General features: G+C 42.8%; 1 protein-coding gene across 1 annotated transcript in view; it reads right to left on the minus strand.

The window, feature by feature from the left end:
* Nucleotides 1-2776: 2776 nt before the first annotated feature.
* PAOX (polyamine oxidase) overlaps nt 2777-23728 on the minus strand; it is a 72360-nt gene continuing 51408 nt past the window's right edge. The window contains exons 4-7 of the mRNA XM_073596934.1: nt 11203-11458; nt 10625-10737; nt 5549-5706; nt 2777-3089 (exon numbers count right to left, since the gene is read on the minus strand). Of these exons, the coding sequence (XP_073453035.1) occupies nt 2940-3089; nt 5549-5706; nt 10625-10737; nt 11203-11458 (677 nt within the window). The 3' untranslated portion in view covers nt 2777-2939. The remainder of the gene's footprint in view (nt 3090-5548; nt 5707-10624; nt 10738-11202; nt 11459-23728) is intronic.

Raw genomic sequence — 23728 nt, forward strand, 5'->3', positions numbered from 1 at the left:
CAAAAATGTGAGGGGTTTTTCACATCATTGAACACTTGATATATTTACCATCTTCTATATTTGAGTTGGCACCATTTGTTTATATTAAAATGTTTTTTATGTGTTAGATGGTCATCCTGGCTTTTAATTTTTAACCACTTCAGCCCTAGAAGATTTGGCTGCTCAATGACCAGGCCATTTTTTGCGATTCGGCACTGCGTCGCTTTAACTGACAATTGCGCGGTCGTGTGATGCTGTACCCAAACAAAATTGATGTCCTTTTTTTTCCCACAAATAGAGCTTTCTTTTGGTCGTATTTGATCGCCTCTGCGGTTTTTATTTTTTGCGCTATAAACAAAAGAAGAGCGATAATTTTGAAAAAAACACTATCTTTTACTTTTTGCTATAATAAATATCCCATATTTTTTATCAAAATAACTAAAAAAAAATAAATAATTTGCAATAAGCGTATATTGATTGGTTTGCGCAAAAGTTATAGCATCTACAAAATGGGGGATAGATTTATGGCATTTTTGTTATTATTATTTTTTTTTACTAGTAATGGTGGCGATCTGCAATTTTTAATCGGGACTGCGACATTATGGCGGACACATTTTTGAAACCATTGACAATTATACAGCAATCAGTGCTATAAAAATGCACTGATTACTGTGTAAATGTCACTGGCAGGGAAGGGGTTAACACTAGGGAGCGATCAAGGGGTTAACTGTGTTCCCTATGAGTGTTTCTAACTGTGGGGGATGGCACTGTCTAGGAGGAGAGAGAGAGAGATCGGTGTTCATACTATGTATGAACACACGATCTCTCTCTCCTCTCCCCTGAAAGAACCGGGATCTGTATGTTTACACACACAGATCCCGGTTCTCGCTCTGTCACAAGCAATCGTGTCGCATCGGCTCCGGGCACACGTTGTGGGTGCATGCACGCTCCTCCGGCGGCACGCACCCCCAGTGGTCATAAGGTGAAGCGACGTAAGGCAACGTTGTTTTGCCCAGCCGTGCCATTGTGCCGCAGTAAGGCCTAATGTACATGTAGGCAACCTCTTCTGAACGATTTTTTGACAGCTTGAAACCAGCGTTTAATTAGCCCAATTAGCCGCGTTCGCGTCTAGGAGTGTTTATTTAATCGCTTCAATACCGGGCACTTATACACCTTCCTGCCCAGACCAATTTTCAGCTTTCAGCACTGTCGCACTTTGAATGACAATTGCGCGGTCATGCTACACTTTACCCAAACCAAATTTTTATAATTTTGTTCCCACAAATAGAGATTTCTTTTGGTGGTATTTGATCACCTCTGGGATTTTTATTTTCTGCTAAACAAATAAAAAAAAGACCGAAAATGTTGAAAAAAAAATTTTTTTTTTTGTTTGTTACAAAATTTTGTAGATACGTTTTCTCCTTCACTGATGGGGCTGCACTGACAGGCACAGATGAGGTGGCAGTGATAATGGGCATTAATATGCAGCACTGATAGGTACACATAGGTGGTACTGAAAGGCGGCACGGATGGGCATTGATGTACTGTAATGTATGGTACTGATGGATGCCAAACAATAATGCCTGCCAATCAGTAATGCCCATTGTGGGCACTGATTGGCATCCATGGTGGTCTAGGGTGGCATACCTGGTGGTCACTAGTGGTGGCATCCCTGGTGGTCCTGGTGGCGTCCCTGTTGGTCCAGTGTGGGCATCCTGGGGGGCTGCGCTGATAAACAGGCGTGAGTGTGGAAAAGCCGATCAACGGCTCTTCCTGTTTACATCATGATCAGCCGTGATTGGACATGGCTGATCACATGGTAAAGAGTCTCTGTCAGAGACTCTTTACCTAGATTGGAGTGGCGGTGTGTCAGACTGACACACCGCAACAACGATCGCCGCGATGCTCGCCCCCAGGGGCGCGCAGCAGCTTGATATCCTGGCGACGTCATATGATGTCCAGTCAGGCTATCGCAAACACTTTGCCAACGTCATATTGCTATATGGCAGGCGGCAAGTGGTTAAGATAACATCATCAGACCCTCCCAAAGCACAAAAAACAGTATTCTATGAGACCACAGCAGCAGCTAAGAGAGCAGCAGTGTACTTGTATCTACCTCAACTTCGGTGCTTTTACTATGGATCCCATAATGAGCATATGTGAGGAAATTAAAAAAGCCAGATATTAAATTTCATGCAACTATGTTTGATCAAGTCGGGGGTCAGGCTCAATGGTGGGGTCATCTGGTTCAAATCTAACATATAGTTCAAATTCCAATTCTACTTTGGCTAACAGCAGTGCTAGTGGTGTATTGGATTGGATCATGGGCTCATTAGGGGTATATAAATGGTCTATGAAGCATTCAAAGCAATTACAAGTTTTTAAAATTTTTTTTATCTATGCTATCATTTTTAAGCTTTGTAATGTACACATAAGATAACACTACATGAGTTCAGGTGCAGCTGAAAAAAATATCCAACTGTCTCTGAACGTTCGTTTACCAGCAGCAGTGTACATGAGGCCTAAAACTGTGGTTGGTTGGCAAGCGGTTAATTAGTTTGTGTGATTTCACAAGGCGCACAATTATTATTTATCAATTCAATATTGGTTCTATGCAGCTATTTAGGTGCGTTTATCTTTTTTTATACTTTGTGTTGAAGACCCTCGTTTTTTTGTTTATTTCACAATGTTACTTGGGAATTGAGCAGTGCAGCACTTGTTTTATTTTTTAACAGTTCAGGAAAATTCCCTGATAAAGAGAACAAAATTACCTCATATCTTCAAACACTGAAATGTATTATTTGCAATGTAATTATTTTAATACATATTTTTATATGCACCTTTTTGTTTCTTCTCAATAAAAACATGATTAAAAAAAAAAAAACTGCAATTGTGTTTTCTGTTAAACAGTTTAAGCTGCTTGGTCATGTCAATCAATGAACAGCTTTGATGGATGTCTGTTAGAGCTTGGCTTTGCTGACAGCAGTTCCCGGTTCTGGATATCTGTCAATTATACGCTGTGCTTCTCTTCTTCCAGACATCAACGCACCATGAGTAGTAGAATAAAAGTTTCTTTCTGTGGCTTCTCCAGCAAAAAGGACCTGTAAAGGCTAAAAAAAAAAAAAAAAAAAACAGAAACACGGATTCATTTGATTTTTTTTTCTACTAACTTAGTGATAGTGATAACTTGAAATGATTTACTTTGAGGGCCTATTTACACCTGTGCAGTTTTTCTCTCTGATGTGCTCTCCATTGAAATAGATGGAAACACATCAAAAAGCACGTTAATATGCACCCCTGCATTTATTTGACGACATATATCATTATGCACACTGACTTGCATCTTAAACCAACATGCATTTTAATTAAGACTGGATTCATGCTATTGTGTTAATGCGCATTATGAGCACTACAGTAATTTTAAAGACCACCCCTACACAAGGAAACTCACCTGCATTGTGCCCCCAAGCAAGGTAGCACTGCATTCCAAAAAATGGGCCCATTCAAAGTTATTGGGCTTGCTTACCCGCTTTAAAACCAGCGGTCGTCCTGCGCAAATCACCGTAGCTGTATGGCAGCTCGCGTAGACTCAGTTGCTGGTGGGCCCGTGCCGCACGCTCACTCCAGCTGCACGAGTGTGCCCACCGGTCAAGAGGAGTCGATGTCCTCCGGCGCCCCCCGATTGACTTGTACATAGGCAGAATGGGGAAATGCCTATGTAAACAAGGCATTTCCTCGTTCTGACAGGTGACATGGCAGGGATCTACTGTTCCCAGTGGTCGGGAGCAGAGACCTCTGTCATGTCCCAGTAAGCCCCCCCCCCCAGTTAGAAACACTCAGAGGGAATACAGTTAACCCTTTGATCGCCCCCTAGTGTTAACCCCTTCCCTGCCAGTGACATTTATACAGTAATTGGTGCCTATTTTTAGCTCTGATCGCTGTATAAAGGTCACTGGTCCCCAAAAAAGTGTCAAAGTGTCCGATCGGCCGCAATGTCGCAGATCACCGTCATCACTAGTAAAAAAAAAAAAAAAAAAAAAAGCCATAAATCTATTCCCTATTTTGTAGACGCTATAATTTTTGGGGAAACCAATCAATATACGCTTATTGCGATATTTTTGGTAAAAACAAACAAAAAAAAATTAAAAATGTAGAAGAATATACATCGACCTAGACGGATGAAGAAATTTGTTTTAAAAAAAATTAATGTGGGATATTTACTATAGCAAAAAGTAAAAAATGTTGTTTTATTTTTCAAAATTGTAGCTCTTTTTTTGTTTATAGCGCAAAAAATAAAAACCGCAGAGGTGATCAAATACCACCAAAAGAAAGCTCTATTTGTGGGGAAAAAAGGACGTCAATTTTGTTTGGGTACAACGTTGCACGACCGCGCAATTGTCAGTTAAAGCGATGCAGTGCTGAATCGCAAAAAATACTCCGGTCATTAAGGGGGTAAAACCTTCCGGGGCTGAAGTGGTTAATATAACACATGTTAACGTTATCGGTTGTAACATGCTAAAATGTGATCCTGGCCTTAAATGGAAAACAAATAAGTAAAAATACCTGAGAGGTTGGTTGGGTTCACTTTCCTATCATTATCTTTACGAAGGCTGAACTTTCATATTTGCATATCTAACATTTTTAATTCTGAACTATATTTTAGATATTGAACTGCTTTCTGGCTGTGGATTGTTTCTTTTTTGGGATGCAACTCAGAAAGGCTCTTCTTCCAAATATTTCTTACCCCTCCTGCAAACTTAAAGTGTTACTAAACCCACAAGAGTAAAATCAGTGTGTATATGCAATAAAGCATGCTTGTTACACTCACTGTTGAACCTTTTTTTTCTTGGGCGAGTGCATGTGATCAGCACAGGGACAATAAACACTGTCCAGACAGAGGGTCAGGGGTCCTGCAGCCTGATAGGACAGTCAGAGGAGAATGAAAAACTCCTCCTACAAGCTTTAACCAGACACTGATAGAAGTCACAAGACTGCTCTAACTGCTGATAAGAAAAAGGCATTTAGCAGTTTATATTTACTAAGACGATTACATTTCAATGTGCTGTGGGAGACCAGATATAGTGAATGCAGGGTCCCGGGTTTAGTAACACTTTAATCAGCTCATGACAAATCCACCTCACTTGAAATTTTCATTTATCATAGTTTTTCCTATTACTCTTCTTAAAAAAACAAACTGCTCAGCCAGCATATCTGATGATACTTGATTTGTTCTGTTAGATTACTGTTTATTTTTTTTCATGTGGATATCACGAAGCTTGTTACTATGCTGGCTGTGTATAAATTATGTAATAAATAACGACAACATGGGAACTTGTTCATGGGAAGCTTCCAGAATCCAATGGTGAAGTTACCAGAACTAATAGCTACTAAGATTCAAACACCAAGGTATCGGAGATTTTTGTCTTCAGTTGCCCTATTTTTTTGAAACATAAGGGACTTATTGTGGAACAAATGAAAACAAAAGACCCCATGCATTAAAAAAAAAAAAAAAAGAAGGATTGAATCCTTAAAAACCTAGCTACTTTATTTGCTGCACTTAATGTCTTACCTTTGCGGCATCCATATCCTTGGGTAAAGGCTCTGCAAGACTGTCAATATCACTTCCAGAACTGCCCACAGCCACATAGCTGTAGGAGCCGTAAGTATAAGGCTGGCTGTGCCACTTGCTTCGCAGAATACTCATGGGCGGGGGTAGCTCAGGGTTCCCTATATAGGGTTAGAGAAAGGGTAAAGATAAATGTAGATATTGAAACAGCATAGCACAGATTTTGTCACATATTAATAAAGGTAGCTAACACAAAGGGAGTATAACGAACCTTAAAAACACATACATAAATAGTGTAGCACCAAAATAAATGTGATGATATCTAAATTATAAAACTAGTTGTGACAATAATAAGTGCAGAAAGTCCATAGCTGAACATATTCAAAGAAATACAGAATATTGGTAAATTATATAGTCCAAATGCAAACATAAGTGAACCACCACCAGAATATTGGTAAAAATATATAGTCCAAATGCAAATAGAAGTGAACCACCACCATCGAGTGAATTACAAACTCACCGGAACAAATGGCTGCCATCACAGCAGCACATGCGCCTTAAAGCATATGTATGGAAATCTCTCTGGATATATCACTGCACTTAACTGACGCTGGCGGTAAAAGCCCAGAGTAAAGATTCCTTTCTGCAGGCACTGTACAGACACCGGACTAAGCTACAACTTCAAAGGTGGTGGTTCAGCTGTTTGTGCATCTGACATATATCTTCACGTTCACTGGAGTGGTTGCATCAGATTCAGACTTTCTCGAATCGTCTTCCAGGGCAGCATCTGAGAGATAGGCTCCTCCTCCCTGAAACAGGAAACACATTAGTCCACCATTATAAATTTCACAGTCCTACCTGCGTGCCTCAGTTGTTTGTGTTACCTCCGGACCCACAGGAACTGCAAAAAGAAACGTTTATTATTTTACCTTGTCTCTGTGCTAGTTGCAGGAGACCCCCTGCCAGCATCCAATTCAGCCTAGCGGGCCTTGGGAGGGCGAGCAGAAGCAGCAAATTTAAGCAAAAAGACTTGCTCTGCCTGAGATTTCACCCCTAAAGAAGGGTCTGCAATCATCCCCCAAGCTGGAACAAATGTACTGACATTGTCATGTACTGACACACCGCATGCTGGAGGGACCTGCTGCTACTTCAACCCGGCTGGTGATCTGGTTTAGCCCCTGAGCCTCTGGCCGCACTAGGATCCACAGATAGCACCGCGCGGGTAGGTGTCAATCTTTTACTCTGTTTACCTACCTACTGTCCGCCCGTCCACTTGCCCCCTCTGTGTCACCGCCACCACCGGCGTTCCACTGCACCCAGCAGAGCTGGCTCCTTTCTTCGTGGAGGCTCTGCGGGGTGTACCAAGATGCAGCCGACGCCGATTGCTGTCACGCGGTTCCAGTCGGCAGCCATTTTCTCGGAGTCTGGAGACTTATAGGGGAAATTATATATATATATATATATATATATATAAAGCAGCAAAGTCCCCCTCCCTAATGAAATCTCAGGAAAGAGGACACCAGCAACAGCGGCATGTTCAGGTACATCCACCAACCTGCACGGGGTCAGCTGGGGGCAGGGCTGGAGCGTAAGCAGTAAGCAGTTAGAAAGGCCCCTCGAAGCAGAGGATCCTGGTGGCTGACCATGTCTGACGCTTCTCCACTCTGCCCTACAGATCCTGCAAGCCAGGACAGCTCCAAAGTAAGCCAGAATACTCCAGGGTCACTTCTGTCTTAAACCTCATTGAAAAAACTGCCCATTTTCGGGCAGTCTTTAACCACCTTCCTCAATGGGGACCTTTTTGTGCTTGATTTCAGGCAAAGACCCCAGAGGAAAGGAAAACGAAAAGCAACAAAACATGTGCTTCGTGCAGCCACCGGTTTTCACCTGAATGGAAAAAGCCCCTATGCCAAAAATGCATAGACAAAATGGTGGCCAAAGAGTCGCAAGGTTACCTGCGAGAACTAATCAGCTATTTTTAAAAAAAAGAGATAAAGAGCACCATGGCACCACTACGCTCAGCAATTGAGAAGTTAGAAACCCCTACAAATGTCAGTCAGGCCAGTACCCCATCTACCAGCGGAACATGTGTTCCTTCAGATAACAGGGAACAGGCAGAACGACAGGCAGGTAACTCTTTTTCTAAGAAGTATTCCAGGGCAGTACTAGTTCCCACCCTTAAATGACAAATACCAGGCACAATGGGGGAGCTTTAAGCTTACTGAGATTTCCTTTGGTGCTTTAATACAACTGAGGCACGCAGGTAAGACTGTGAAATTGCTAATGGTGGACCCTAACTCTATTTTCTTCACTTCTATTTGCATTTGGACTATATACAATTTACCAATATTCTGGATTTCTTTGAATATATTATTCTATGGACTTTCTGCACTTATTGTCACAACAAGTTTTATAATTTAGAGATCATCACATTTATTTTAGCGTTACACTATTTAAAAGATAAATGTAGGTTTATTGCAAATCTTCTGACAACCCTGAGTACTGTTCAGATTTGGATGAATAATTACATGAACTGTTCCACACATTACTTACATATATAATCAATGATAACAACTAAATTGAACACTTGGCTGTCTGTAAGATTGCTCAGTTATAAAAAGGAAACTATCTACAGAACCTGTAGGAATGCAACCAATATATACACTATATGGACTATAGGTGCATAAAATCAAGTACATGTAATCTCCACTGACAAAAAAACACTGGCAGTAGAATGAGTTGAGCTCAGTTATTTTAGACATTGTGGTGGATACCAAGAAAACACAAATTTCTGGACTGCATAATGCCTATTGTAAACTTTAGCAGACCAAGAATAAATTGTCTGGGACTGCTTTCATGGTTTGAGCAAGGACTCTTGGTTCAAGTGGAGGGTGTTGTTAATGCTAAAGTATACAAAAATACATTTCAGATACACTTGTGTGTTTCTGACCTGGTAAAATTTTGGGGGAAGATATTTTTCTGTTCTGACATGACAGTTTTCATGTGCACACGGTGAGGTCCATTTAGGCCTACACTGGGACCTGAGCAACACTGTATTGAACACCACTGGGATTTTTTGGAAGACTGGCTGAAAGACAGGTCTTCTTGTCCAACATTAGTGCCTAGCTGTACAAATACTGTATGAACACAAATTTCAAAAGACACACTCAAAACTCTTGTAGGAAGCCTTCAATGTTATAGCTTTAAGGTGCAGGACTGTGTTTGAAGGGGTGCAGGATTACCTAGCAGAATAATGTCCACAGTGCTCGCGGGTTCCTTGAGGGTAGCTTCAGGGTCCTTTCATAAATATTTTGCACTTTGCATGCACAATAAACAAGAGCCTTAAAAGGAGACTTTGGGGTTTTAAAAATGTAAATATGCATACTCACCTCTATGAGCTATCCAAGGTTTGCTCTAAGACAGAGAGCTAAGCAATCACATGACCGCTAATTGCTCAGCTCTTGGTCTGCTCAGAGCAGAGAGTAGTGACCGTCAGTCACCGATTTTCACCCAGCCCACCCCATTAATATGTTTAGATCTTCTTGCAAGATTTCCACATCCTGCGGAGAAGTTATTGCCCTGCTTAGCTTCGTCACAAATACAGAGATTGAACTGTTTACCCCATTCTCCAGGTCATTTATGAACAAATTAAATAGGATTGAAACCTGAGGGGGACCCCACTTTTCACCCTTGACCATTCTGAGTACTCCCCATTTATCACCACCCTCTGAACTCGCCCTTGTAGCCAGTTTTCAATCCATGTACTCACCCTATGGTCCATGCCAACGGACCTTACTTTGTACAGTAAACGTTTATGGGGAACTGTGTCAAATGCTTTTGCAAAATCCAGATACACCACGTCTACGGGCCTTCCTTTATCTAGATGGCAGCTCATCTCCTCCATAGAAGGCAACAGGTTTGGCAAGAATGATTGTTCATGAATCCATGCTGATTAATGCTAATGATAACTTTTTCATTACTAAAATCTTGTATATTAGTCCTGTATCATCCCCTCCAAGAGCTTGCATATTATTGAGGTTAGGCCAACTGGTCTGTAATTCCCAGGGACGTATTTTGGTCCTTTTTTAAATATTGGTGCTACATTGGCTATTCTCCAATCAGCTGGTACCATTTCAGTCAGTAGACTGTCAGTAAAAATTAGGAACAATGGTCTGGAAATGACTTGACTGAGTTCCCTAAGGACCCTCGGGTGCACTGGAGGCGTGTAGCCGCACTGCGGGGGTGCCGATGCTCGTGACCGCCAGCCACGAGCGATTGCAGGCACGAGAGGCAGAACAGGGACATGTGTGTGTAAACACACAAATCCCTGTTCTGAGAGGAGATGCAGATCGTGAGTTCCTAATAGCTAGGAACCATGATCTGTCATCTCCTATAGTCAGTCCCCTCCTCCTACAGTTACAACACACAGTCAGGGAAAACAGTTAACCCCTTGATGGCTCCCTAGTGTTAACCTCTTCCCTGCCAGTGACATTTAAACAGTAATCAGTGCATTTTTATAGCACTGATCGCTGTATGAATTGTCAATCAGCCCAAAAATGTGTCAAAAGTGTCCGCCATATCGCAGAAAAACCATTACTAGTAAAAAAAAATTAAAAAGCCATAAATCTATCCCCTATTTTGTAGACGCTATAACTTTTGCGCAAACCAATCAATATACGCTTATTGCGATTATTACCAAAAATATGTAGACCTGAGAAAATTCACTTTTTAAAAAAAAAATGTGGATATTTATTATAGCAAAAAGTATAAAATAGTGGGGTTTTTTTTCAAAATTTTCACACTTTTTTGTTTATAGCGCAAAAAATAAAAACCACAGAGATGATCAAATACCACCAAAAGAAAGCTTTATTTGTGGGAAAAAAAGGACGTCAATTTTGTTTGGGTACAGCGTCGCACAACGTGCAATTGTCAGTGATGCAGTGCCGTATCGCAAAAGATGCTCTGGTCATTGAGCAGCCAAATCTTCCGGGGCTGAAGTGGTTAAATCTGCACCTTTGTCAGTCCTCTAGGATTCAAGGCTAACTTATAACAGTTAAAAAGACTAGTCATTTTCTTTACCTGTGAACTGTCTCAGAAGGGAGGTCATTGTGGACAGGACTTCTTCATCTGATAAGCTCTCCATATATTCAGACTCCTCTCCAGCTATGAAACCACAAAGAACATGACCGAGCCTGGTGACAAAAAACACAATCCAATTCAAACAAATCCATCTTGCCTCAATGACAAAATCTTAATGAACAAAATGTATTTTTATGTCATTAATTAAGATTTATGGCCACCAAGAGCCATGGGCGGCACAGTGGTGTAGTGGATAGCACTTTCGCCTAGCAGTAAGAAGGGCCGCTGGTTCGAATAGCAACCATGACAGTACCTGCATGGAGTTTGCATGTTCTCCCTGTGCCTGCGTGGGTTTCCTCCGGGTACTTTGGTTTCCTCCCACAATCCAAAGACATGCTGGTAGGTTAATTGGATCCTGTCTAAATTGTCCCTAGTATGTATGAATGTGAGCTAGGGACCTTAGATTGTAAGCTCCTTGAGCGTAGGGAATGTGAATGTACAATGTATATGTAAAGCGCTGCGTAAATTGATGGCGCTATATAAGTACCATAAATAAATGAAATAAATGTCTCACTTACTGTTCTGGTGGTTCCAGTACCACAAATCCAGATAGTTTTGTCATCCAGTTTTTCTTTAAGTTTTTCTGAGGTTCTGTAAGAGGGGAAGAACCTTCCCATACTAGCTGAATATATGAGGAGTTTGGCTCCCAAAAGGGTTTTTCAAATTCCAGCAAGATCTTATTCATGGTCCCAAATCCCAATTTCTTTATTGCCTGTATCTTGCTTGGAGGCAAAGGGGGGCTAAGGAAATCTTCTGCATGTTTTTTTAGGAATCCTGAAATTATAAATCAAAAGAAGGTTTTTTTGGTTTAATCTTCCATAATGGTCCATTATCACACTGGACTGTTCAAAGAATTATTTCAGTGTTTTTTTTCCTCTCTTCACGTATTAAAAGATACATTCAAATCCAAAACCAAAGTGTAACATTAAAATGTGCACATAGGGGTTAATGTACTAATGGGCAAATGGGCTATACACGTTGCAAGAGCAGCTGCACTCTGCAAATTCAGTTACACTAATTTTACCCAGAGCTTACTAAATGTGGTAAAGTTTTGTTGATTTCAATCATCCAATGATGTGCAAGCAGAAATGCTCTTTTTTATTTTCCCTGCACCCGATTGGGTATTCTTTACAAAGTGAACTTTACCACATTTACATTTACTATGGAAAATGTGTGTGACACACTTGCAAAGTGCACATTCTATTCACAATGGAACCTTGGATTACGAGCATAATCCGTTCCAGGAAAATGCTTGTAATCCAAAGCACTCGCATATCAAAATAATTTCTATTCATTTACTATTGTAACAAGCTTTGCTAGGTCCAAGCAGTACCTTTCATAATGCAAATAAGCCCTATTCATACCTTACCATGTTTTTTTAAACTTTAGCCTTATTTTAGTCTTGGACAGTTGTACAGGTCTCCCTCAGATACTGAATTGGCTTTAATTTCACTGCACAATGTGAGATTCTCAAAGTGTGCATTAGAAGCTGCAGCAATTCAGATAGAGCCTTCCTCATTCCTGCCTGGGGGACGTTCAGCATAACCTATTCCTTGCCTTTCCAGCCTGGGAGGAGTAAAATGTCTTTAGAGACAGAAAGTAGTGCTATGTTTTTAAAATCAAAAAGTGGAAACCCAAGACTACCTATGGAGATTGTGCTCTAGGTTATATATGCCTGAAGGATATGCAAGTGCAATTATTTATGGTGTTCGACAGTCTGCATAAGCCTCTTCATATTTACCACTTTAAAAAGTCATTACTGCTGATAGGAGAGGGGAAACAGGTTAAACAGGCATTCCAGGAAGATGTCACATGGAAGCTGGAATCCTTCACAATGAGAGGACCATGAAATCTCTGCAGGCAGGAGGAATTGCTGGGAAAGACAGAACCCCTTTCTTTTTACTTCTGTTAGGGCTTATTTACTCTTGCAGTTGGGGGGGGGGGGGGGGGGTAAAAATGTGGCTAAGCAGCATTTTTAACACCCCCAAACTGTACCCCCTTAAGTTGCAAAGACAGCAACCGAGACAGGAAATAAACCATGACGTGTTGTATGGGCACTGCTGCCCGCCAAGCATGCCACATTTAAGTGAATAGGGCTGAGCCGCAAACACCCTACAACTACGTGCAATGCACGTGGAGTGGTGTTTAGGGGGGCTAAAATGGGCGGTGAGGATCAGTAATCACTTTTCAAATGCAATGTGCAGCAGTTCTTGACACGTGTCAATGAGCCCTTAGGGAAAGCAAGGCTTTACCATTTATGAGTTGATTGAGTACAAATTTATGGTGTCATCAAAAAATATTGTGCAACAAGAACTTGGAGTCCAGTGTGGAATTAATATTTACAGTAAGTGTGGTACAATACCTTTTCAGAAACGTGCAATTGAGTTTACCCATATGGAGAACTGTTTTTACAATGGCTAACACTGAATTGTTATAGTGATTTATAGAAGTTAGCAGTTTCTTCTAAACCACTGCCTGTTAGGTCCTTTATTTCATACTATACGATTTAATTCATACCAGTGGTGGAACTACCAGGGTCACACAGCTCCCACTTACGACCGGCCCTGGCATTCCGCCACTGTTGGAGGGGGGGGGGGTTGGCCCAGTGGGGTTGCTGGCCGCAGGGCACTGAGCTGAGAATCTCGCTCATACAGCCCAGAGCTTACATTGACAATTGCCCCTCCCTCAAATCCGTGCAAGGGAGGGGGAACTATCAGTGCAGGCTCTAGGCTGTATGAGAGAGACACTCTCAGCTCTGAATCCTGCTGATGAGGCACTGATAGGTGGCATAAATGAGCATTGATTGATGAGTTGTACTTATGGGCGGGACTGAAGGGCACCAATAGGCGGCACTAATAGGTGGCACTGATGGGTGGCATTGATGAGCACCGATAGGCTGTACTGATAATCAGTGCCCTGATTATTAGTGTAAACATACTGACAGTGTTGCCGGGTAACTGCTCTCCTTTTGTCACACAGACACAGCATGGGAGGAAAGGACTGCCGATAACTGGCAAGTCTGTTTACATGCGTGATCTGTGATCAGCAATTCAGTGATTGCAAGATATAAATTTTTCTTACAGCTTAGGTTTTTAACACATCGACTAGAACAACCAGATCTAGACTCTCTTGCAACATTATATACAGTGGGGACGGAAAGTATTCAAACCCCCTTAAATTTTTCACCCTTTGTTATATTGCAGCCATTTGCTAAAATCATTTAAGTTCATTTTTTTCCTCATTAATGTACACACAGCACCTCATATTGACAGAAAAACACAGAATTGTTGCCATTTTTGCAGATTTATTAAAAAAGAAAAACTGAAATATCACATGGTCCTAAGTATTCAGACCCTTTGCTCAGTATTTAGTAGAAGCACCCTTTTGATCTACTACAGCCATGAGTCTTTTTGGGAAAGATGCAACAAGTTTTTCACACCTAGATTTGGGGATCCTCTGCCATTCCTCCTTGCAGATCCTCTCCAGTTCTGTGAGGTTGGATTGTAAACATTGGTGGACAGCCATTTTTAGGTCTCTCCAGAGATGCTCAATTGGGTTTAAGTCAGGGCTCTGGCTGGGCCATTCAAGAACAGTCACGGAGTTGTTGTGAAGCCACTCCTTCGTTATTTTAGCTGTGTGCTTAGGGTCATTGTCTTGTTGGAAGGTAAACCTTCGGCCCAGTCTGAGGTCCTAAGCACTCTGGAGAAGGTTTTCGTCCAAGATATCCCTGTACTTGGCCGCATTCATCTTTCCCTCGATTGCAACCAGTTGTCCTGTCCCTGCAGCTAAAAAAAAAACCCCACAGCATGATGCTGCCACCACCATGCTTCACTGTTGGGACTGTATTGGACAGGTGATGAGCAGTGCCTGGTTTTCTCCACACATACCGCTTAGAATTAAGGCCAAAAAGTTCTATCTTGGTCTCATCAGACCAGAGAATCTTATTTCTCACCATCTTGGAGTCCTTTGGGTATTTTTTAGCAAACTCTATGCGGGTTTTCATGTGTCTTGCAATGAGGAGAGGCTTCGTCGGGCCACTCTGCCATAAAACCCCGACTGGTGGAGGGCTGCAGTGATGGTTGACTTTACAACTTTCTCGCATCTCCCGACTGCATCTCTGGATCTCAGCCACAATGATCTTTGGGTTCTTCTTTACCTCTCTCACCAAGGCTCTTCTCCCCCGATAGCTCGGCCGGACGGCCAGCTCTAGGAAGGGTTCTGGTCGTCCCAAATGTCTTCCATTTAAGGATTATGGAGGCCACTGTGCTCTTAGGAACCTCAAGTGCAGCAGAATTTTTTTTTGTAACCTTGGCCAGATCTGTGCCTTGCCACAATTCTGTCTCTGAGCTCTTCAGGCAGTTCCTTTGACCTCATGATTCTCATTTGCTCTGACATGCACTGTGAGCTGTAAGGTCTTATTTAGACAGGTGTGTGGCTTTCCTAATCAAGTCTAATCAGTATAATCAAACACAGCTGGACTCAAATGAAGGTGTAGAACCATCTCAAGGATGATCAGAAGAAATTGACAGCACCTGAGTTAAATATATGAGTGTCACAGCAAATGGTCTGAATACTTAGGGCCATGTGATATTTCAGTTTTTCTTTTTTAATAAATCTGCAAAAATGCCAACAATTCTGTGTTCTTCTGTCAATATGGGGTGCTGTGTGTACATTAATGAGGAAAAAAAAAGAACTTAAATGATCTTAGCAAATGGCTGCAATATAACAAAGAGTGAAAAATTTAGGGGGGTCTGAATACTTTCCGTCCCCACTGTATATCTCCCGGGGTCTATAGGTCTGGAGCATAGCCAAATACTACGTGGCCTCCCAGTTGGTACAATTGTCTCGGGTCTACCTTGAAACTGTAGATATTAAACAGATTAGAATTCAAAATAATGTGGCTTTCCTGACAAGCCAGTCCAAATTTATCAAACCCTGTTACAGCTCACCCCCTGCATCTGTGGAACAACACCAAATACTCTAGTAATCCTCTCTCACTCACCTAACCCTACAATCTTTCTTTCCCTCCAGGTTTTGCATTCCAAATTACCTTTTACAAGTGGTCTTGCTTAAGTTTTGGTCAAATTATGCGCAACTTCAGGCATCAAATACTTTACCACTCTTTGAATATGCCCTGCCACACTACAAACTATTTCAATATCTTCAAGTAAAACATCCTCACCCATGTTTTACACAAGGCGGGGGCCCTATTTAAGGGATGTCAGTGGAACAATTCAGGGTAATAAGTGCAGCGTCGCTGTCTGAAACACGTCTACCTGTACCTGTTTGCCTGTCCTGTGGTGTTATGCCCCGTACACACGGTTGGATTTTCCGATGGAAAATATCCGATCGGAGCGCGTTGTCGGAAATTCCGACCGTGTGTGGGCTCCATCGGATTTTCCGACACACAAAGTTGGAGAGCAGGAGGTAAAATTTTCCGTCAAAATCCGATCGCGTCAATTCCGACCGTGTGTGGCCTGTTCCGACGCACAAAGTGCCACGCATGCTCAGAAGAAATTCTCGCTCGGTCTGGTAAACTTAGCGTTCGCAATGGATACAGCACTTTCGTCACGCTGCAATGTCAAAAATGGTTTAATACCGCGCACTCTCTTCTTCTTTATAATGTGACAAGAATTAAGTAGTTTTGCTGTTCATATTCACACACACTTCTCACAAACTTATTTTTGTTTTTTTTTATTGGGATTCCCTGAATATATTGTTATTAGTTGTCACATCTGACAGAATGTTTTTTTTTTTATTTAATTTTTTGGGGGATTTTAAGCCTTTTTTTTTTTAGATTTAATGTTTGTATTTTTTCCAAGGCTGATCTTTGTTCAATGTTATTTTTATTTTTACTCCAGAATATTTTTGTGTGTGTTTTGTGTGTCAAGTTACCCCAACACCATTGATATCTTTTATTATTTAATCTCAAGGAGATTGTTTGGTGTTGGTGTCCCTTGTTAATTTCACATTGTATATTTGAAATGTACTGTACCTGAATCCTCCCAAAAAAACAGTCCTTTTTGAAGTAAAACACATAGGAGAGTATAATTCAAAACAAAAATCCTTTATTAAGGGATCAGAACCAAACAAAGAGGAAGGCAACACTGGATCAACAGGAGAAATTAGCGAAGCCTGGGACCCCCACGGCAGACATCAATTCTTGAACATCAAAATTGGTGGTCTGAGCAGTCCATATGTAAGGGAGGGCAGTCTGGTCCAGAAGTCGCAGAGATCTGGAAAGCAGCAGATGACATCTGTGTCCCCAGGCTGTGGTACCACAAGAGGCTGCATTTTTTGGCCGACCAGACTGGATCCAGGGTCCTCACTTTCTGGTCTTCCTTCCACGCTTCATTCTGGGCTGTGGCTGTGCTGTTGGAGATGTGGCAGGAGGAGGAGTAGGACCTGGAGGAGGAGGAGGACTGGGAGGACCTAGAGGAGAAGGAGGAGGAGGAGGAGGACCTGCAGGAGGAGGAGGACCATCGCAAAGGTGTGTCTGAGCTGTAATTTGGCCCCTCATACCTTTGTTAAGAGCCTCCAATATGAGCGACTCACACATGGCTTGTTGGCCCTCCTCCATCCTCTGCATTTTATAGGCAATGGTGACAGCAATGTCCTCCTCCACGGTGTGTCGTGCTTCCAGGACCTCTGTAGCCCTCCAAAAGAGTCCTCTGCCAGCCTCCTCTAGGGCACTCCTCCTCCTGCCGCTTTCTCTTTCCAGGGGGAGTGGAGGGACCTGCAGATCAGCCAGCCGGCTCGGCCTGACCACCTCCTGGCTGAGACTTCCCTGTGTATGAAAAAGGGACATGGTTTTAGTTGTTGCATCATCAATCACAATCATAAATTAGTACTCCCAACTAACATCTAGTTAACATCATTGATTGGACAACCAGCAATATTTAGAGGAATGCTATACCTGGCTCAATCTGGCCTCCTCCACATGTTGCCTGGAAGGCCCAGGTTGGGGCGTCAGAAGCCTCAGCTGGGGGGGGGGGAGGAAGCGTGGAAGGAAGACTGGAGAGGGATGGCCTGGGTTCAGTCTGGCCTGCCAGAAAATGCAGCCTGTCGTAGTACCACATCCTGGGGACATAGATGTCATCTGCTGCTCCGGATCTCTGTGAATCCTGGACTTTCTTGCGCTCCCTCACATATGTGCTCCTCAGGCCACCAATTAAGATCTTCAAAAATGTGATGTCTGCCGTGGGGATCACCTGCATCACAATGTCACACAATTGCTCCAGTGCTGCCTTCCTCTTTGTTTGGTTCTTGTAATGTGGGTGGTTAATCTCCCACAGACATGGCAGCTCCCTTAACATATCTATGAATACTGACATGAAGTCATTGTCTTTCACTAGCATATCCATGTTCACAACACAAGACAAAGCCTAATGTCAGACAAAACTCTCCTAATCTTGTTACAATATAGGCCTCAATGTAGAAGCAGTATAGGCACAAGTTTGTCTCTTACCTTCGTTCTTACGATCGGCGCGTCCAATGCTCCTTCCTCCGCTCACAGATCGTACGTAATACGCACGTGTGTTACTTTTTATATACACTGCGCATGCGTGTAACTCCGCCTGCCCCTGACGTTCTTTCTATTCTATTCCCCGCCCCTTTTCGTTCGGCGCAGTGGGGGAAGAGCACATGGCGGAGTCACAGCAGGTGCGTGATAATTACAGGAACGAGGAGGAGGAAAGCCCGGATCCGGACACGTCCCGATCCAGAAGGAGACGTTTTAAGGCCACAAATATGTCCTTTGGGGAGATGTTGGAGATAGTCGACATCCTGAAGAAGGCCGACTATGACGGAAAGTATGGGCCTTACCCCAACCCCAATATCAGAAAGGCCAAGATCATAGCGAAAGTGGTCAAAAGTCTTCACAGGAATTTCGGGGTAAGACAATCGAAAGATTAGCTCAAGAAGCGGTGGTCGGACCTGAAATTAAGAGAGCCAGAGCAGTACCGAAAGATCCGGAGAGTGCTGCAAAAAAGTAAGTAGTTGTGCTGTGTTCCTATTCTTTTTGTCTTTATTACGTTCGTGCTGCTCCATATGCTTTTCTTAATTGTACAGTTTAAAAGGGCAACTTTAATGTTCATGGGCCCATTATTCGTTCGTATCAAACATTTTTCTTTCGGCCTCTAAAACACCATTGTTTAGGCCATATGCATTTTCCAACAATTTTTAGGGCCTACTTGGATGCCAAATATTTGTTTGTGTAGATGGGTTTGTTACTAAAATTAAATGCAAACTAGATTCTGTGTAAGGAGAGGACACTGAGCAGCTGTTTTCACATCTGGACACTGGAGCACTAGTGTGGGACACAAGAACACCATTTTTATTAGGGGGGCCACACAGGTGCTCCAGTGTATACTATAGGGGGGTCTCCATCTGTGAAGCTTGTACTAAACAGGTAAAGTATTGCAGCTTGACAAAGGGCAATAAAAAAAATACATCTTGGAACTCGGCTAAAATTGACAATTGTACCCCACTTCCAAGCAATGTTTCCTATTTCTAGTTCTGCCATCAAATATCTGTGTGCTAATTATACCATTTTTGTATTACATAGGGGAGAAAAGACTTGGAGGACACCCCTCATCCGAGGAGACCACAGACCCCCCACCTATGGAAGAAGGTGAAATACCCCCAACCCAAGAAGTGCAGGAGGAGGAAGAAGATGTGGTGGAAATTGGCACCACAACAGGTGAGTGTCTGCGACCACAGGCTCAGGTAAGAGATGGATGCTGGCAGATTTTTGATACCTGTTTTTGTTTGGTTTCTCTCTTTTTAGGTGATCGTGATGTGAGGGATCGAGATCCTTTCACATCTGAAAGTGCCCAGATCCTGATCGGGGAGATCATGGGGTGTAATGTCGAATTGCAAAACATCCAGAAAAAAATAAATGATGTGATTCAAAAAAATAATAACATCATTGATGTTTTGGGGCGAATTTAATACCCCACAAAATCACTTTTTTTAGTGTGGTCCAATGTTTTAAATCTTTTTGCAATGTTTTGAAAAGCCAAATTTGGAGGATGCACACAGTGTGCCAACATGTGCTATCTGCCATCACGGGAGATCAATGGACGCGTTTTGGGGGTGCAACCCCTTCCTCAATTATAAAGTAGCGGTGAGGAAGGGCTTGCTCCCCCAAAACACGTCCCTTGATCCCCCGTGATGGCAGGTCGCACATGTTGACATTCGTAAATTGGTGTGCATCTTCCAAATTTGGCTTTTCCAGGGGTGATTTCCCCCCATCTGAACGCAATATCAAACACAGTTCCTAAATACTGATGTCTGATATTGCCTTCAGGTTTTACCAAATGTGAACTTTGTAAGTTCAAGTTTTTTTGTCTTTCTTGTTGGTTTTACACAGGCCTGTTTTATCGTAAATGGACATTTCTATTTTTGATAATGCCACCCAAAAAATTGTTATACAACAAACATGTTGGTTTGTTTTAAAAACCTTTGGTAAATGCACATGTGATTGTGCAGGTATAAAAAAGTTGGTTCATCAAGAATGTGTGGATTATTGTCTCAACACTACAACACTTTTGGGGTGATGTAATTGCTGTTTTCAGCGAAAATGGGCGTTATTTCCTAAGGGCAAATCCACTTTGCACAAGTGCAGGTTCAGTGCAGTTGCAAGTGCACTTGTAGTGAAATGTTTTTTTGCATTTAGTAAATAACAGCCAACAGTGCTTTGTATAATAAGGTTACACAATCATGACATTTTCTGGACTCAACACATTTCTGTCAGGGTCAGCTAAAACAAACACAAGCAGTAAATGTCCACAAAGAATTTCTTTTTTTTTTTTTATTATCAAAAGGCTTCACAGATTTGCTGGCATATTGATAGCCCCCCTACCCGCAAAGAACTCCAGGTAGCGTAACCGAACATCACGGGCACTCAGGGAGGGCAAGCTAGGACGGCCGCTTTCAAGCGCCGTCAGTGTGGTTTCATGTATCATTCCGGCCTCAGGCCCAACTGAGCCAGCATAGTTGGCCGAATGTTTCCTTAAAAAGTTATGGAGAATACAGCACGCCAGTATAATATGGTTCAGTTTATACACCGCCATATGGATGGGTTTCATAAATAGGCGGAACTGGCTGGCCAGGATTTCAAGTGTGTTCTCCACCACTCTTCGGGCTCTGGCCAGCCGGTAATTAAAAACCCTCTGTTACGGGGTGAGGGTCCTCATCGGGAATGGCCGCATCAGGTGGTCCCCCAGCGCAAACGCTTCATCAGCCACGAACACAAATGGGAGTCCTTCCACATTGTCCTCTGGAGCTGGCAAGTCCAAGCTGCCATTCTGGAGACGCCTGTAGAACTCTGTCTGGGCGATGACTCCACCATCGGACATCCGGCCATTCTTCCCCACGTCCACATACAAGAAGTCGTAATTAGCCGACACCACCGCCAACATCACTATACTATTGAACTCCTTATAGTTGAAATAGTACGACCCCGAGTTGGGTGGTGGGACGATGTGGACGTGTTTCCCATCAATTGCCCCTTCGCAGTTAGGAAAGTCCCACTGCTGGGCAAAGTGGGAGGCCACAGTCTGCCATTCCTGTGGCGTGGAAGGAAACTGTTGAGGGAAAAAATAAAACATTACTATTTTTGCTCAGAAACATGGCAAGCAGATTAGGCACAAACATTATGGGTCAACCTCCAGATAGCATTTATTAAGGGCAATTTAACAACGCCAAAGTATAAGGTACACCTATCATATTCCCCCTCCCCCCCTCTCATGGGCCATTTCTAACATTATGGGGTGTGTGGAAATCTTGGACAGGTAACCCTCTTCACTTCATTGAGAGATGAATGCCTAAATAATGGGTATTACTTGGAACAGCCCCTCCTTAGTTACACTATTGGCAGCCCACTGGACAGGTAAGAAGTGTCATAATACCAAGATATAAATACACATTGTACACATTTGAGGACATTTGGACATTCTGCTATTACCTATCAAGATAATATTAGGATACAAAAACTTTAAACAGTACCATTTGAAAGTATACAGGCAGGCCCTTGCACTACATGCTTTGGTGAATTCATCCATAAATCTGAGCACAAAAAAGAGAGGTGTATAGTGTGTATGGGTTTTGCAAAGTCAGCAGATAGAGGATTGAGGATAGATAGAGAATTGGGATCAGCTGAGTTAGCAGTTGGGGGAGGGAGGGTTACTAAAAATTATTTGGGGACACCACAAAAAAAAAGCCTCTGGCACTCTGCCTGAATTTAAAGAAAAAATAACATTTAAAAACATTTTAGGGGGTGTTTGGGGTAAAGCACTACTATGGAGCTGATAAAATACATTGTTAAGTGACTACATGAGGTGAATATAGGGCCAGGAGACACCATGCTGGGGAGGTTATTGAAGGGCAAATATGTATGAAGGGCCTAAAATAATAATTACATAAAAATCCAGCATGCATGAGGAGAAAGGGGACATTCACAGCATATTACAATCATGGTAATTAGGGAATGAGGAAAGAAATACAATATATTAGCAAACATTCAATACAATAAAATGTGATATTAAAGGATAAATCTTACCTTCATATACTCCTTCTGTAGGACCTGGATGATGGCAGAACAGGTCTCTGGGATAATGATCCCCAGAGCCTGGGGGGAGATGCCTGTCGAGAACTTCAAGTCCTGCAGACTTCTCCCTGTCGCCAAATACCGCAGGGTAGTTACCAACCTCTGCTCCGCAGTAATGGCTTGTCTCATGCAGGTATCCTGCCTGCTAATATAAGGGGTCAGCGAAGCCAACAGACGGTGAAACACGGGGTCCGTCATCCTGAGAAAGTTCCTGAAATCATCAGGATTATTTTCACGGATCTCACGGTGCAAAGGCATATGAGAGAACTGGTCACGCTGAAGCAACCAATTCTTGGTCCATGAACTCCTCCCCACCCTGTTCATGGACTGGACTTGATAAACAAGTAGAAGAAGGCGCAATATCATATACCTTATATACTGTAGCCTATACGCACAAAGGCCGGGTCCATACAAACATATATATGACCTATATATGTAAGTATAATTAGTCATTCAAGGCAGCCACCGAAAGGAACCAAAGCCAGATCCAATGTGCTGAGATAAAAACAAGGAAAAGGGGCGCCACTGAATATGTATCAAATGAAATTTATTTAATAAAAATAACATCCACTCACATGTGGGACTGAAGAGTTGATCTCAGGTACATCTTGTAGCACACAATGGAGGGAAGGACTACAAATATCAGCAAGTCCAATGGCACTGGTATCACCTCTGATGGACTAAAGATGAGTAGCGCTGAGTCAAAGTAGTGTATGGGCACACCACAAGCAGGAGGGCGGAGAAGCCGTCTGGGGTGGTGTGGGTTCCGAGAGTAGAGGATGTGAGGGCGTCCAGCCTGTTGCTTTGTGTGTGAGGCGGAAGTCCAAGCAAAACGTCCGGCATCCGTGATGGAGGAACACGGCCGTGTGGTCGGAGCCAGAACGAGGCTAGGATCGCAAACACTGCGGCGCCGGGCTGTGACGTCACTCCTGTGCGACGCGTTTCCGAGATAGCTCGCTATCGATGGAGAGGATAGCGGCACTCCTTTGTCACAGCCCGGCGCCGCAGTGTTTGCGATCCTAGCCTCGTTCTGGCTCCGACCACACGGCCGTGTTCCTCCATCACGGATGCCGGACGTTTTGCTTGGACTTCCGCCTCACACACAAAGCAACAGGCTGGACGCCCTCACATCCTCTACTCTCGGAACCCACACCACCCCAGACGGCTTCTCCGCCCTCCTGCTTGTGGTGTGCCCATACACTACTTTGACTCAGCGCTACTCATCTTTAGTCCATCAGAGGTGATACCAGTGCCATTGGACTTGCTGATATTTGTAGTCCTTCCCTCCATTGTGTGCTACAAGATGTACCTGAGATCAACTCTTCAGTCCCACATGTGAGTGGATGTTATTTTTATTAAATAAATTTCATTTGATACATATTCAGTGGCGCCCCTTTTCCTTGTTTTTATGGACTGGACTTGTGTCAAGGTCA

The sequence above is a fragment of the Aquarana catesbeiana genome, linkage group LG08 (genome assembly GCF_042186555.1).
Source record: "Aquarana catesbeiana isolate 2022-GZ linkage group LG08, ASM4218655v1, whole genome shotgun sequence".
In the NCBI taxonomy this organism is placed as follows: domain Eukaryota; kingdom Metazoa; phylum Chordata; class Amphibia; order Anura; family Ranidae; genus Aquarana; species Aquarana catesbeiana.